At 48.1% G+C, this 17758-nt stretch overlaps 1 protein-coding gene across 1 annotated transcript in view; it reads left to right on the top strand.

The window, feature by feature from the left end:
- The first annotated feature begins 2637 nt into the window (after positions 1-2637).
- Positions 2638-17758, top strand: part of LOC143783144 (cytochrome P450 2C20-like) — a 133749-nt gene continuing 118628 nt past the window's right edge. Inside the window, exons 1-2 of the mRNA XM_077271466.1 lie at positions 2638-2664; positions 3611-3792. Of these exons, the coding sequence (XP_077127581.1) occupies positions 3616-3792 (177 nt within the window). The 5' untranslated portion in view covers positions 2638-2664; positions 3611-3615. The remainder of the gene's footprint in view (positions 2665-3610; positions 3793-17758) is intronic.

Here is a 17758-nt window from a genome sequence, read left to right as displayed (position 1 = left end):
TTTGCGCCGCATGCGTCGTTTTTTTCATTGAATTTGGACGCAGCAAAAATGCAACTTGCTGCGTCCTCTGCGCCCCGACGCGGGCGCCGCAGCGACGCATGCGGCGCAAAACGCAAGTGCGCCGCATGTCCATGCGCCCCCATGTTAAATATAGGGGCGCATGACGCATGCGGCGCCGCTGCGGCGCCCGACGCTGCGGCGCTGGCCGCAAATGTGAACGTAGCCTAACATATGCAGCGTAGAGTTCCAGCACATGAGGACATCACACAACAGTCGGTGAGCTGGAAGCTGAAAACGCTGCTGAAGTACGGCAAGAGCGACTGAAGCTGTAGCTGACTTTCTAAAATGGGCAGACAGATGGCGTACTTTCACTAGCAGATCTGACAGCTCTGTGTAGCTTTTCAGAAAACGTTGAACCGCGAGGTTAAGCACATGAGCCAAACAAGGTACGTGTGTGAGCTCACCTTGCCTCAGAGCTGCCACCAGGTTACTGCCATTGTCAGACACGACCATGCCTGACTGTAGATTCAGCAGTGTCATCCAAACATCTGACTGCTCTTTCAGCACTGTCCACAGCTCTTCTGCATTGTGCGGTTTTTCACCTATGCAGATTAGCTTCAGCACAGCCTGTTGCCGCTTGGCTGAGGCAGTGCTGCAGTACTTCCAGCTTCTGACTGATGTGTTGATTTCAAAGATGGAGGATGAAGAGGAGGAGGAGGAGGTGCAGGAGCTGTAGACTGTGGGGGCAACCCTGAATGACGTAGGGCCAGCAATCCTTGGTGTAGGGAGGATGTGTTCCATCCCAAGGTCTGACTGGGTCCTGGCTTGCACTATGTTAACCCAGTGTGCTGTCAGTGAGATGTACCGTCCCTGCCTACAAGCACTTGTCCATATGTCCGTGGTTAAGTGGACTTTCACTGTAACAGCATTGTTGCGGGCACGGGTAATGTTGTGGGACACATGCTGGTGTAATGCCGATACAGCACACCGGGAGAAACAGCGGCGACTGGGGACCGAGTACCTTGGGACCGCCACCCCCATCAGGTTGCAAAAGGCTTCTGTCTCAATTAGCCTAAAAGTCAGCATTTCTAGCGCAAGCAGAAGATAAATATTAGAATTTAGGACTGTGACCTGTGGGGCGTTGGCTGATTATTTCCGCTTGCATTCCAAAGACTGTGTTATAGACAACTGAAGGCTGTTCTAGAACAAGAACATGGGCGGGGTTTATGATGGTGCTGCTTGACTGTGGGCCACAACAGGTGCAGGGCTAGAGGCATCTTCACGTGCACAGTGTACTGGGGATTGGCTTCTACGCAAAACAGTGGAAGAAGCAGTGGTGTGACCTGCAGGCAGTGGTCCTGGAGCCCTGGGTTTGGCCCACAAAGTCGGGTGCGCCGTTGCCATGTGCCTGATCATGCTGTTGGTGGTCAGGCTGGTTGTTTTGCTACCCCTGCTGATGCGGGCATGGCAGGTGCTGCAAATGGCCTGTTTGGGTTTATCAGCAGAGTCTTCAAAAAATAACCAGACTCGAGAAGATGTAACAGTAGGAATGGCAACTTCCCTCATGTTGGTGTTACGGGGAACAGAGGCACGCCTTCTGTCTGTGGCCACCACACTGCTTCTTCCTGCCTGTTGGGGTGATATGCCTCCTTCCCCATGTGTGCTGCTGCCCTCGCTCTGCATGTCCTCCTGCTAGGTTGGGTCAGTCACTATGTCATCCACAACCTCGTCTTCCACATCTGCACCCTGCTCCTCCTCCTGACTTTCTGGCAATTGTGTCTCATCATCGTCCACCTCTTCTGACACTTTCCCACCATCGCCTTTGCATTACCGGGGCTGGACAAAGCTTTGGGTATCTCTACATGCCATCTCATCTGTCCCCACTTCAAGTTGACCGGCCGAGAGTTCGGAATCTTGAAATGGAAAACTGAACAGCTATTCAGAGTGTCCAAGTGTGGGATCAGTTGTCTCTGGGCACTCGGCATGGTGAGAGGAAGGAGGATCAGGGTGAGCAATATCCGGGCCACACTCAGGGCTACTCAGACTTGACCATGTGGTGGTGGTGGCTAAGTGACTGGAAGCATTATCCGCTATCTAACCAACAACCGTTTCACACTGCTCTGGCTTCAATAGTGGTGTGCTGCAATCCCCTAGAAACTGGGACAGGAAGGTTGAGCGAGAAGATGTGGGTCTTTGTTGTTGCCCACTTTCACCTTCGCCACGGCCTCGTCCTCTGCATGCACCATCATCATCACGTCCACTTGCCCATCCCTTGCCCCTTGCCTTGCCCATTTTAAATGGACTATTGCATTATTTCAAATGCTCAACACAAATATATTTATTAGTAGCAAAATAATATCTGATCAGTATGCCTGTAAATCTACGATTTTTCAAACCCAAAGAATAAATTTGCTAGCTTTTTTCTTCTTGCTCTCTGACCAATTCACCACGTACTGACACTGACACAACAAGACTAAAATTTCTGGTGCAACCAGTATGTAGAATAGGTGGGCGTTCCATCATACATGTACACAAAGGAGTCAGGAATATAGGGCTCTGTGTACAATCTAAGGGAGTTAATCATTAATTCTTTTCAACATATAACTTGTGCTGGACTCACTGAGAGAACTCAGTTCACCGGAGCAAAGGTACCAGAAGACATAGGTCAGTACAGAGCTCAGACGGGAAGGATAGATGATATACTGTAGAAATTTATAAATGAGTCTGCAGATCGGCGTGTAGAGGATAAAATGTCTTACATGCATCAAATGTGAATTATTCCTCAGTTCTATAATGAGCTTTTGTGGGTCAGACGTGGATCTTAATGAAAAGTGGATCTTTTATGCCTCATTTAGTTTGATGCTGTCTAGATTGGGTTGTCGAGGATCTCTGTTTGATCACCTTTATTCCTGCAAGGATACATGTACTTCCTTGGTCAGATTTCCAAGTAATGATGCCAGAACATCTCAGTTAGTGTCAGCAGGATGAAGGATAAGATGGAGATATAGTCAGAAGAAGGGATGAGGGTCAGGAATAGGAGACCGATCAGGATGGAAGTAGGATAAGATGGAGAGACAGACCAAGGATGGGAAGAGGGATAGAAGTAGGAGACCGATCAGGATGGAGGAAGGATACAATATAAATATGATCAGAGGATGTGACGAGGGTCAGAACTGTTAGATAGATCAGTATAGATGAAGTATAATTTAAGATATATTCACAGGAGAGGATGAGGGTCACAACTAGGGGATTGATCAGGATGGATGAAGGACAAGATGGAGATATAGACAGAAGTTTGGACAAAGGTCAAAACTAGGAGAATAATCAGGATGGACGAATGATAAGATGGAGCTATAATCAGAAAATATGCCACGGGTCAGAAATAGAGTGATCAAGATGGACGAAGGATAAGATGGGGACGTAGTCATAAGATAAGACAAGGATCAGAACTAGGAGAATGATCAAGATAGAGGAGGTGTCAGAGGACACCACGGTGTGGTCAGGATTAGGGTAGACCCCTGATGATGACTGATTGGTGAGATCACTGCCTTCAGTGTTTAGTGAACGCAGAGCTGGTAGAAATTATCAAATCCTCTGTTCCTATTCACAGGAGCCATGGAGCTGTCCACCATCCTCACTTTTTCTGTTATCCTTCTCCTCACTGTCTATATTTTCCTGTCCTGGTCCAAACAGCATAGATACCGGTCTCTGCCTCCTGGGCCGACCCCAATTCCTCTGCTGGGTACCCCCAAATACATGGATTTAAGAGCAGCCCCCAAGACTTTCTCAGAGGTGAGTGTCCACAAGGAGACGGAGTGCAGTGCTTGCTTGGTAATGCAGAGTGTCCTGTTCTTCGCTAATCATGGGTGTAGAGATTGGTGAATATAAATTAAACAAATTTACCAGGTAAATGGTATGATGAACCAAATCAGGCCATAATAGACCAAGATGAAAAAGGAAGGAAATAAAGCCACTCTTCCAAATAATAGGAGAAAATGGAGTTCATGAAGCTAAAAATATGTTAAAACATTGTCAAATATAAAGACAGACAGATACTTCATGGGAAAGCAGAGACAACTACTGCATTAATGGAATGGAAACGCATAGGGGAAGATGAATGAAAGTAATGGACACTAAGGTCTTTATCCCCACGCAGTGCCATCCACAAGCAGTCAAAGATAAATCATAATAAATATGCCCGTTCTTATCATTGTGCAAATAGAAGAGGCTCAAATTAACCCAAGGAGAGTCCCCAAGGCGCGTTTTGCTTTCTAGCAGAGTAGCTTTCTCAAATGGAAAATAGATAGTGAGAAAACCCTGCAGGAGTCTATGAACCCAGGACCCCGGTCATGTGACCGATGGTCAGCCAATGAAATTGGACGGTCAGCGCATGAGTGAATTGCTGAGCGCAAACCAAACACCGCCAGCCATCAAGCAGTCAGTTCGCATGTCCGGGAGCGGGGACATATAACCATGGCTCCTGGACATGCACAGAGAGCATAAAGATGGCGAGAAGTGGATGGAGGCGTGAGGCAGCGTAAAGCGCACGTGCACACCAATCACATCAGTGAGATAATAATAGTATGGACTATCAATTGTAGATTGGTCCATATGCAGGAATCATCATTTTTAGGCTGCTCGGTGTGATCTGTAGCCAACCTGAGCTCTGCTCCAGATCTCCTTTCTGCATCGGGTTGGATTTGTGTTATATAACAAGTGAGAGGTCATAAAATGGAAATTATTCCAAAAAAAACCAAATCAGCCAAATAAGCTTCCTGCAAGCAATTAACAAGCAGGGATGCTGGGCTCTGTTCTTCTTCTTCCTTGGAAATTATATATGAGTAAATCAGTTAGATATGTAATTTTGGGAGAATTTGTCAGACCCGAATTGTATCAAATAAAGAAGGCTCACATAAAGTGGGGAAAAAGTATTTAGTCAGGCGCCAAATGTGCAAGCTCTCCCACTTAAAAAGAAGAGAGGCCTGTATTTGACATCATAGGTATACCACAACTATGAGAGTCAAAATGAGAAAACAAATCCAGAAAATCACCTTGTCTGATTTGGCAAGATTTATTTTGCATATTATGGTGGAAAATAAGTATTTGATCACCTAAAAACATGCAAGATTTCTGGCTCTCACAGACCTGTAAGTTCTTCTTTAAGAGGCTCCTCTGTCCTCCACTCACTACCTGTAGTAATGGCCTGTTACCTGTTTGAACTTATCAGTATAAAAGACACCTGTCCACAACCTCAAACAGTCACACTCCAAACTCCACTATGGTGAAGACCAAAGAGCTGTCGAAGGACACCAGAAACACAATTATAGCCCTGCACCAGGCTGGGAAGACTGAATCTGCAATAGCCAACCAGCTTGGAGTGAAGAAATCAACAGTGGGAGCAATAATAAGAAAATGGAAGACATACAAGACCACTGATAATCTCCCTCGGTCTGGGACTCCACGCAAGATCTTACCCCGTGGGGTCAAAATGATCACAAGAACAGTGAGCAAAAATCCCAGAACCACACGGGGGGATGTAGTGAATGACCTGCATAGAGCTGGGACCACTGTAGCAAATGCTACCATCAGTAACACACTACGTCGTCAGGGACTCAGATTCTGCAGTGCCAGACGTGTCCCCCTGCTTAAGCCAGTACATGTCCGTCTGAAGTTTGATAGAGAGCATTTGGATTATCCAGAAGAGTATTGGGAGAATGCCATATGGTCTGATGAAACCAAAGTAGAACTGTTAAGTAGAAACAAAACTCGGCGTGTTTGGAGGAGACAGAATGCTCAGTTGAATCCAAAGAACACCATAAATACTGTGAAGAATAGAGGTGGCAACATCATGCTTTGGGGCTGTTTCTCTGCAAAGGGACCAGGACAACTTATCCGTATTCACAAAAGAATGAATGGGGCCATGTATCATGAGATTTAGAGTGCAAACCTCCTTCCATCAGCAAGGGCAATGAAGATGAAACGTGGATGGGTATTTCAGCATGATAATGATCCCAAGCACACCGCCAGGGCAACGAAGGAAGGAGTGGCTTCATATTAAGCATATGAAGGTCCTGGAGTGGCCTAGCCAGTCTCCAGATCTCAACCCTATAGAAAACCTTTGGAGGGAGTTGAAAGTCCATGTTGCCCAGCGACAGGCCCAAAACACCACTGCTCTAGAGGAGATCTGCATGGAGGAATGGGCCAACATACCACCAACAGTGTGTGCCAACCTTGTGAAGACTTACAGAAAACATTTGACCTCTGTCATTGCCAACAAAATATTGAGATGAACTTTTATTAATGACCAAATACTTTTCCACATTAATTTGCAAAGGAAGTCTTGCCAAATCAGACCAGGTGATTTTCCGGATTTGTTTTCTCATTGTGACTCTCATAGTTGTGGTCTACCTATGACGTCAATTACAGGCCTCTCTCATCTTTTTAAGTGGGAGAACTTGCACAATTGGTGGCTGACTAAATACTTTTTTTCTCCACTGTAACCTTAGCTGTGGTCGTTCTTCACCAAAATGCCATGCAGCTATCACAACACATGGTATGACCACAGTCAATGAAGATGGACTATCATCGCCTGTATAGAAACCGAGGCAGGGAATGCAGCAAACACTTTAGATTGAATCTGAAACGTAAGAAAGCGTCACAGAAAAAAGGAGAGAAAGTCACAAAACACTAAAGAAATTGTAAGACTGAATTCACACATTATGAAGGCATGGCGTTTCAGACATAAATTTCATATGTGAACACTTCCTTCATCTGTGATATTCACGTGCTCTGATGATAGGGGCAGAATGGCTTATTATAATAATTATTTAGGCGTATAATAATCCTTGCACCCGCCCTTAAAATTGCATCATCTCATCAATGGTAAAAGGGGTGCAATCCCCAAGTGGCACTAGGGTTACAGGAGATAAAAGTAATGAGGGGGAGTAAGCCCTCCGATATCGGTATCATACCCACGTCATTCACATTGGGAAGCAGCATATGTTATGATCAGACACTGAACAAGCAGGGAATGAATGTTTTGAGATTTCAGCTCTGAAGCCTGTACGTGTGTAACACAAGGTGGCCATATACAACATTACAATTTACTGTCCTCAGTCTCCTCCTCCACTGTTGGCTCCTTGGCCTCCTCAGCCCCCAGACATGCGATCTTTACCTCTTTTCCTTCTATATTGTTGTTATTTTGGTTGGGGGGCAGGATAGGTGTCAGAGGAGACAATGTGGTGTTCCCTCTGACATGAGTTTGTACTTTGCCTCCTTTAGGCATTAGATAAGATCTAATAATAATAATGGAGGTGGCTCTTCACCCAGATACATTCACAAACACAGACAGATCAATCATAAACTCACAAGACATTGTGAACTTTCCTACATATGAAGACTTGCAGAGATCGGGATGTCGTCACAGACAGGAGGCAGATCAAGAGTTAACAAATTTATTAACAGATAAGAACTCCACGCAGGGAGAAAATGGGTATGGGAGGCAAAGGATATAACGTCAGGGGAACTGGAGGGGAGAACGGGGTAAACAGGTGTTAGGCGAATGTTCAAAAAGGTGAAAGAAGATCACAACTTATCAGTCAGTCAGCTTCTTGATTGCAGAGTCTCGGTTTCCCACGATGCCAACAGCGGCATGTGATGTCTCAGGGTGGTCCGGGATAGACGTAGGTCCGGTTCCTTGAGGCAGATAGAGAGTCTTTGCTTCTTTGCTTCAGGAGGCAGGTTTCTGTACCCACAGTTTCCTCCTACTGGTCTCAGTTCTTTATGTGGTATCACCGGAGCGTGGTTCTGCTCCACATTGCAGGTGGGGAAGGAGACGGTATGTCCTGGCTCAGTCACGGGTACAAGGCTAGGCCGCACGCATGCAGCAGTCACTGGTCTCATGTGAGAGAAACCTCCCGGCACGGGGGACATCAGAAGAGTCGCTGTCTGATGTTCGCGAGCAGTGGACACAATTACAGGGGTTGCGCTAGATGGGCCTAAGTTTACAAGATGCTTCACTATCAAGGCCTGCACCTCACCCTGCTGCGCGCTCTGTCTTCCGGCCAGAATTCCTGCCTTTCTCCTGAGTGCAGCCCTTTTTATCTCTGACCCACCCACTGCTGACAAGTGTAAAGGCCGGTCTGGGCCAGAAAGTTCTCCCCCATGCAACAATGGTGACAGTCCCGACAGTTCTGTAACCGATGCAAGAGAGGTACCCACTGTCCGGTTCATGTTCTTACATTCCCCCTCTCTTTTTGCTCACCATTCCACAGGCGACTGTTTCTTTAGTTCAAGCTGACACTCTTCTAGTTATTTCGGTTGGGGGGTATGCCAGCTGTTGCTCGTTCAGAGCGCTGGAAGTCAGAAGGAGTAGTCGGGTCCATTTGTGTAGTAGTCGGATCAGGCTGTACAGGTGAGGATTGGTGTACAGCTATTTCCTCTGGGGTGGCAGCTTTGGGCACCGCAGGCATTTGCCTCTCTGCTGGTTTTACCGGAGGTTGTTCAGGGCCTTCTTCGTCTTCACAATCAGCTACAACTTGTGGGACCATTTCTGGAACATTTTGCACTTTCTTAACTGAGTCAGGGTCCTTGGAAAGGCAGGGCCGTAACATATTTTGATGAACTATTCAAGTTGGAGAGTTCTGATTTCCCTCAGGTTGAATCTCGTAGACGGGTCCTTCGGAGTTGACTCTCCGCTTCACCTGATATGGGTTCTTTTTCCACCAGGACTCTAGTTTATCTCGAGGACGTTTATCTCGCACCAACACACGGTCCCCAGCCTGAAGGGCTGTCCCATGCAAAGGAGCTTTTTCTGCATGTTCTGGTTCCTGGAACCTGGTTTTGCACTAGACGATCTAAGGTCTGCAGCCGATGACGATGCTCCCGGATCCAGGTGGACACTCCTATCCATGGGTAGTCCTCCTCTGGTTCCAACTCCAACTCTGTAATCTCTCTTCCCCGTCGGCCGAACAATAGTGTATAAGGTGTGTAGCCGGTGGTGCTATGCCTTTGGGTGTTGTACCCCCACACTAACTCTGGAACGAACTCTGGCCACCGAGCTTTTCTGTTGTCTTCCAGTGTCCTTAACATCTGAATCAGGGTTCAGTTGAACCGTTCGCAAGCCCCATTCCCTTGGGGGTGTTAAGGCATCGTCTGAGACTTCCCGATCTGATACAGCCGGTGTAACTCTTCCATCACTTTACTGAGGAAGCAGGCACCTTGATCAGAGTAATTAACTTTGGACAGCCGTACACTTGGATGAAGTTTTTACAGATGGCGTATGCAGCGGATTTGGCGGTCTGGTCTCGCGTCGGGGTCACACCCACAAACTTCGTGAAGTGATCCATCATCACCAGGCAATGTTCATATCCTTGATGAGCTGGGCCAATAGTCAGATAGTCTATCATTAACACTTCCAGTGGAGCAGAAGTCACTATGGTCTGGGTGGGAGCCCTCTGTTCGGGCGGCTTGGCCAATTCACAGTTTCTACATAGCCGACAGGTTTCTTCCACTACAACTTTCAATCGAGGATGGTAAACTAGCCTTTGCTGCCACTGAAACGTCTTTTCGGGACTGAAGTGGATTCCTCTTTCTTGTGCTTCTGTGACCACCTTGGACAGCAATGCTTCAGGGATTAATGTCTGCCATGTGACGCCCAGCTCCCACTGTAGCTGGACTCTGACACAATATTCCACCTCTCATCTGTAGTCTTTCTCACTGCCGCAACATCTGTAAGAATCCAGGGGACAAAGCATCTCTCTCCTGCTGGCTGGGTAATTGCTCTGTCGACACCCATTGTCTCATTCGAGTGATATCAGCGTCTTCTTGCTGTATTCGGACCCACTCATCACGAGATTGACCCAAACTGCACTCTCGAGGCGCTATCCACACCTGTCCCATCATCGTTGCCACTGTCCTGGCAGACAGAAAAAAGGGAAGAGCACAACTAATCAGTCTGTCGGCTTCTTGATTGCAGCGTCTCAGTTTCCAACGATGGCATCGACAACAGCGGCACGTGATATCTTAGGGTGGTCCTGGATAGACGGAGGTCTGGTTCCTCTATGCAGATAGAGAGTCTTTGCTACACTAAGCAGGTTCCTGTACCCACGGTTTCTTCCTACTGGTCTCAGTTCTTTATGCGGTATCACCGGAGCGTGGTTCTGCTCCGCAGTGCAGGCGTGGAAGGAGTCAATATGTCATGGCTCAGTCACTGGTACACGGGTAGGCTGCACACACACAGCAGTCAATGGTCGCACGTGTGAGTAACCTCCCGGTACGGGGGACATCAGAAGAGCCACTGTCTGATGTTCTCCAGCAGTGGACACAATTATAGGGGTTGCGCTAGGTGGGCCTAAGCTTACAAGGTGCTCCGCTATCAAGGCCTGCACCTCACCCTGCTGCGTGCTCCTTCTTCCCGCCAAAACTCCTGCCTTTCTCCCGCGCGCAGCCCTTTTTATCTCTGACCCACCCCCTGCTGACAAGTCTAAAGGTCGATCCGGGCCAGAAAGCTTTCCCCCGTGCAACAATGGTGACAGTCCCAAAAGTTCTGGAGCAGGCGCAAGAGAGGTACCCCCGTTCCGGTTCATCTTCTTACACATACACCAAACAAACAGGGACAATCAGTAGAGACATGCTCTGTTGCCGTGTTTAGCTCACAGATGCCTGTAAGAACCACCATTAGTGTTGAGCGATACCTTCCGATATTTGAAAGTATCGGTATCGGATTGGATCGGCCGATATCCAAAAAATATCGGATATCGCCGATACCCGATACCAATACAAGTCAATGGGACACAAATATCAGAACGTAATAGGGAGCGATCCTGGATGGTTCCCAGGGTCTGAAGGAGAGGAAACTCTCCTTCAGGCCCTGGGATCCATATTCATGTAAAAAATAAAGAATAAAAATAAAAAATATGGATATACTCACCCCTCCGACGAACCCTGGCTGTCACCGCTGCAAGCGTCTGCCTCCTTTCCTAAGAATGCAGAGAGTGAAGGACCTTCGATGATGTCGCGGTCACATGAGCGGTCACATGAGCGGTCACGCGACCAATCACAAGACCGCGACGTCATCGCAGGTCCAACACTCACAGCATTCTTAGGAACGGAGGCTGCCGGTTGCACCGCTGCGAGCCAGTGGCCGTCGGTGGGTGAGTATATCCCTATTTTTTATTTTTATTCTTTATTTTTTACATGAATATGGATCCCGATTCCGATTTCCGATATCGCAAGATTATCGGAACTCGGTATCAGAATTCCGATACAGCGAATATCGGCCGATACCCGATATTTGCAGTATCGGAATGCAGTCAACACTAGCCACCATCATACAAACATGAAGGAATGTATGTATGTCACCTAATCTGCACGCCTGCACATCAATAGTTAACAGCCACCAGCCAATCGGAGGCTGGCAGCTGACATCAGCCGCAGCGCTCACATCGCCGGCGTCTGATGTCATTGTCAATCGCCGGTGAGTGCGCGCTTCAGCTGCATGGAGGGCGCTTCGCCGAAGGAGTGCAGACAGGTGGGGAGAACCTTTTTTTTTTATTGTGAACGGCAATCTGGGGGGCCCGGGCCAGTATGCTGGATACTGGGGGAAGAGATGCTGGACTCACTGGGGGCAATAAGCTGGACACACTGGGGCAGATTGCTGGACATACTGGGGGCAATATGCTGGACACACTGGGGGCAGGATGCTGGAGACACTGGGGGCAATATGCTGGAGACACTGGGGGCAGAATGCTGGACAAACTGGGGGCAATATGCTGGACAAACTGGGGGCAGGATGCTGGAGACACTGGGGGCAATATGCTGGAGACACTGGGGGCAGAATGCTGGACAAACTGGGGCAATATGCTGGAGACACTGGGGGCAATATGCTGGACACACTGGGGGCAATATGCTGGACACACTGGGTGCAATATGCTGGAGACACTGGAGAAGGATGCTGGACAAACTGGGGGCAATATGCTGGACACACTGGGTGCAATATGCTGGAGACACTGGAGAAGGATGCTGGACAAACTGGGGGCAATATGCTGGACACACTGGGTGCAATATGCTGGAGACACTGGAGAAGGATGCTGGGTACACTGGGGGCAATATGCTGGACACACTGGGTGCAATATGCTGGAGACACTGGAGAAGGATGCTGGACAAACTGGGGGCAATATGCTGGACACACTGGGTGCAATATGCTGGAGATACTGGAGAAGGATGCTGGACAAACTGGGGGCAATATGCTGGACACACTGGGGGCAACATGCTGGGCACACTGGGGGCAATATGCTTGACAGGACACACTGGGGGCAATATGTTGGAGACACTGGGGCAGGATGCTGAATAAACTGGGGGCAATATGCTGGACACACTGGGGGCAATATGCTGGGCACACTGGGGGCAATATTCTGGACACACTGGGTGCAATATGCTGGAGACAATGGGGGCAATATGCTGGACACACTGAGGGCAATATGCTGGAAACACTGGGACAGAATGCTGGACAAACTGGGGGCAATATACTGGACACACTGGGGGCAATATGCTGGACACACTGGGGGCAATATTCTGGAGACACTGGGAGCAATATGCTGGACACACAGGGGGGGGGCAATATGCTGAAAATACTGGGGACAGGATGCTGGACACACTAGGGGCATGATGCTAGACACACTGGGGCAGAATGCTGGACACACTGGGGGCAATATGCTGGAGACACTGCTGGGGCAGGATGCTGGACAAACTGGGGGCAATATGCTGGACACACTGGGGGCAACATGCTGGACACACTGGGGGCAGGATGCTGGACACACTAGGGGCAATATGCTGGAGACACAAGGGCAGAATGCTAGACAAACTGGGGGCAATATGCTGGACACACTGGGGGCAATATGCTGGACACACTGTGGGCAATATGCTGGACACACTGGGGGCAATATGCTGGACACTCTGTGGGGCAATATGCTGCTGACACTGGGGCAGAATGCTGGACAAACTGGGGGCAATATGCTGGACACACTGTGGGCAATATGCTGGACACACTGGGGGCAATATGTTGGACACACTGGGGGGCAATATGCTGGAGACACTGGGGCAGGATGCTGGACAAACTGGGGGCAATATGCTGGACACACTGGGGGCAATATGCTGGACACACTGGGGGCAGGATGCTGGACACACTAGGGGCAATATGCTGGAGACAATGGGGCAGGATGCTGGACAAACTGGGGGCAATATGCTGGACACACTGGGGGCAATATGCTGGAGACACTGGGGGCAATATGCTGGACACACTGGGTGCAATATGCTGGAGACACGGGGGCAGAATGCTGGACAAACTGGGGGCAATATGCTGGAGATACTGTGGCAGATTGCTGGACACACTGAGGGCAATATGCTGGACACACTGGGGGCAATATGCTGGACACACTGGGGGCAATATTCTGGAGACACTGGGGCAGATTGCTGGACACACTGGGGGCAATTGTTGTGAATTCTGCTCTTGGGCTCCCTCCGGTGGTTATAAGTGGTAGCGCTGCTGTCTCTGGATCGCAGCATTCATCAGGTGTGTCCACTTTTTGCAATTCTGACTGGGCTATTTAGTCTTGCTTGACCCTTTAGTCAGTGCCAGTTGTCCTTGAGACCCTGTATTGATTATCGCCTCTTGAATAAGATCACGGTCAAATTCCAATACCCTTTGCCTTTGCTTTCTGATCAGTTTGCTAGGAATAAGGGGGCTAGTTGGTTTACTAAGATTGACCTTCGAGGGGCATATAATCTTGTTCATATTAAGCAGGGTGACGAATGGAAAACTGCGTTTAATACGCCCGAAGGCCATTTTGAATACCTTGTGATGCCATTCGGGCTCTCTAATGCTCCATCTGTGTTTCAGTCCTTCATGCATGATATATTTCGGAATTATCTTGATAAATTCATGATTGTATATTTGGATGATATTTTGATTTTTTCAGATGATTGGGAGTCTCATGTGAAACAAGTCAGGATGGTATTTCAGATCCTTTGTGATAATGCCTTGTTTGTGAAGGGGTCTAAGTGCCTCTTTGGAGTACAGAAGATTTCTTTTTTGGGCTTCATTTTTTCTCCCTCATCTATAGAAATGGATCCGGTTAAGGTTCAGGCCATTCATGATTGGATTCAGCCCACATCCGTGAAGAGCCTTCAGAAATTTTTGGGCTTTGCTAATTTTTATCGCCGTTTCATTGCCAACTTCTCCAGTGTGGTTAAACCCCTGACCGATTTGACGAAGAAAGGCGCTGATGTGACGAATTGGTCCTCTGTGGCTGTTTCTGCCTTTCAGGAGCTTAAACGCCGATTTACTTCTGCCCCTGTGTTACGTCAGCCGGATGTTTCTCTTCCATTTCAGGTTGAGATTGACGCTTCTGAGATTGGGGCAGGGGCCGTTTTGTCTCAGAGGAATTCTGATGGTTCCTTGATGAAACCGTGTGCCTTCTTTTCTCGAAAGTTTTCGCCTGCGGAACGCAATTTTGATGTCGGCAATCGTGAGTTGTTGGCTATGAAGTGGGCATTTGAGGAGTGGCGACATTGGCTTGACGGGGCCAAGCACCGTATTGTGGTCATGACCGATCATAAGAATCTGATTTACCTCGAGTCTGCCAAATGGCTGAATCCTAGACAGGCCCGGTGGTCCCTGTTTTTCTCCCGTTTTGATTTTGTGGTCTCGTATCTTCCGGGTTCTAAGAATGTTAAGGCTGATGCCCTCTCTAGGAGCTTTTTGCCTGATTCTCCTGGGGTCCTTGAGCCGGTCAGCATTCTGAAGGAAGGGGTGATTCTTTCTGCCATCTCCCCTGATTTACGATGGGTTCTTCAGGAATTTCAGGCTGATAAACCTGACCGCTGTCCAGTGGGGAAACTGTTTGTTCCTGACAAATGGACTAGTAAAGTGATTTCTGAGGTTCATTGTTCTGTGTTGGCTGGTCATCCTGGGATTTTTGGTACCAGAGATTTGGTTGGTAGGTCCTTTTGGTGGCCTTCTTTGTCACGGGATGTGCGTTCTTTTGTGCAGTCCTGTGGGACTTGTGCGTGGACCAAGCCTTGCTGTTCCCGCGCTAGTGGGTTGCTTTTGCCTTTGCCGGTCCCTGAGAGGCCTTGGACGCATATTTCTATGGATTTTATTTCGGATCTTCCGGTTTCCCAGAGGATGTCGGTTATCTGGGTGGTTTTTGACCGGTTTTCTAAGATGATTCATTTGGTACCTTTGCCTAAATTGCCTTCCTCTTCTGATTTGGTTCCGTTGTTTTTTCAGCATGTGGTTCGTTTGCATGGCATTCCGGAAAATATTGTGTCCGATAGAGGTTCCCAGTTTGTTTCTAGGTTTTGGCGGGCCTTTTGTGCTAGGCTGGGCATTGATTTGTCTTTTTCTTCCGCATTTCATCCTCAGACAAATGGCCAAACCGAGCGAACTAATCAGACTTTGGAAACTTATTTGAGATGCTTTGTGTCTGCTGATCAGGATGATTGGGTGGCTTTCTTGCCATTGGCCGAGTTTGCCCTTAATAATCGGGCTAGTTCTGCTACCTTGGTTTCACCCTTCTTTTGTAACTCTGGTTTTCATCCTCGTTTTTCTTCAGGGCAGGTTGAGCCTTCTGATTGTCCTGGGGTGGACTCTGTGGTTGACAGGTTGCAGCAAATTTGGGCTCATGTTGTTGACAATTTGGTGTTGTCTCAGGAGGGGGCTCAGCGTTTTGCTAACCGTCGTCGGTGTGTTGGTTCCTGGCTTCGGGTTGGGGATTTGGTCTGGTTGTCTTCCCGTCATGTTCCTATGAAGGTTTCTTCCCCTAAGTTTAAGCCTCGGTTTATTGGCCCTTATAGGATTTCTGAGATTAACAATCCAGTGTCTTTTCGTTTGGCCCTTCCAGCCTCTTTTTCCATCCATAATGTTTTTCATAGCTCTTTGTTGCGGAAATATGTGGTGCCCATTGTTCCCTCTGTTGATCCTCCTGCCCCAGTGTTGATTGATGGGGAGTTGGAGTATGTGGTTGAGAAGATTTTGGATTCTCGTTTTTCGAGGCGGAAGCTTCAGTATCTTGTCAAATGGAAGGGTTATGGCCAGGAGGATAATTCTTTAATTCTTCTCTTCTCTAATTCTTTAATTCTTCTTGTTGCCTCCGATGTTCATGCTGAGGATTTGGTTCGTGCCTTTCATTTGGCTCGTCCAGATCGGCCTGGGGACTCAGGTGAGGGTTCGGTGACCCCTCCTCACGGGGGAGGTACTGTTGTGAATTCTGCTCTTGGGCTCCCTCCGGTGGTTATAAGTGGTAGCGCTGCTGTCTCTGGATCGCAGCATTCATCAGGTGTGTCCACTTTTTGCAATTCTGACTGGGCTATTTAGTCTTGCTTGACCCTTTAGTCAGTGCCAGTTGTCCATTGTTCCTGGAGGATTCACATCCCTGCCTGGTCTCTCCTGCTTTGCTGTTCATTTCAACAAAGATAAGTTCTGGCCTTGATTTTTGCTGTCCACATGCTGTGGACCTTATTGTTCAGTTCTTTTCCATGTTTCTGTCTTGTCCAGCTTGGTCTGTATAAGGATTTGTTTAGCCAAGCTGGTATCTCTGGAGATGCAGATATACCCTCCATATCTTTAGTTAGATGTGGAGATTTTGTATTTTCTGTGGTGGATATTTTCTAGTGTTTTAATACTGACCGCATAGTACTCTGTCCTATCCTTTCTATTTAGCTAGAAGTGGCCTCCTTTGCTAAATTCTGATTTCAGTCTGTGTATGTTTTTTCCCTCTCCTCTCACAGTCAATATTTGTGGGGGGCTGTCTATCCTTTGGGGATTTTCTCTGAGGCAAGATAGTTTTCCCTTTTCTATCTCTAGGGGTAATTAGTCCTCCGGCTGTGTCGAGATGTCTAGGGAGTGAAAGGTACATTCCACGGCTACTTCTAGTTGCGGTGTTAAGTTCAGGGTCTGCGGTCAGTACAGGTACCACCTTCTCCAGAGTACGTCTCATGCTGCTCTTAGGCCACCAGATCATAACAGGCAATATGCTTGACACACTGGGGGCAATATGCTGAACACACTGGGGGTAGGATGCTCGACACACTGGGGGCAGGATGCTAGACTCACGGGCGGAATGCTGGACACACTGGGGGCAATATGCTGGACACACTGGGAACAATATGCTGCACACACTGGGGCAGGATGCTGGACAAACTGGGGGAAATATGCTGGACACACTGGGGGCAACATGCTGGACACACTGGGGGCAGGATGCTGGACACAGTAGGGGCAATATGCTGGAGACACTGGGTAGAATGCTGGACAAACTGGGGGCAATATGCTGGACACACTGGGGGCAATTGTTATGGACCTGGTGGTTAGGAGCACCCGAAGTGACCTGATGGTTAAAACAGAAAACCTGGGACAAGCTCTGAGGAGGTGGTAACTCTACTGACCGCAATCCCTAATCCTATCACACACACTAGAAATAGCCGTGGAGCGTACCTAACTCTCCCTAGATGCCTCTTCACAGCCTAAGAGATAACTACCCCTAAAGATAGAAATAGCAGCCTACCTTGCCTCAGAGAAATTCCCCAAAGTAAAGGTAGCCCCCACAAATATTAACTGTGAGTTAAGAGGGAAGTGACAAACAGAGGAATGAAACAGATTTTAGCAAAGGAGGCCGAATCTTCTGTAGATAGACAGAGGATAGGAAAGGGAACTATGCGGTCAGTATTAAAAACTACAAAAACCATGCAGAGTGTGCAAAAA

Source organism: Ranitomeya variabilis, chromosome 6, assembly GCF_051348905.1.
Source record: "Ranitomeya variabilis isolate aRanVar5 chromosome 6, aRanVar5.hap1, whole genome shotgun sequence".
NCBI lineage: Eukaryota > Metazoa > Chordata > Amphibia > Anura > Dendrobatidae > Ranitomeya > Ranitomeya variabilis.
This window is presented reverse-complemented; position numbering and strand designations above follow the sequence as displayed.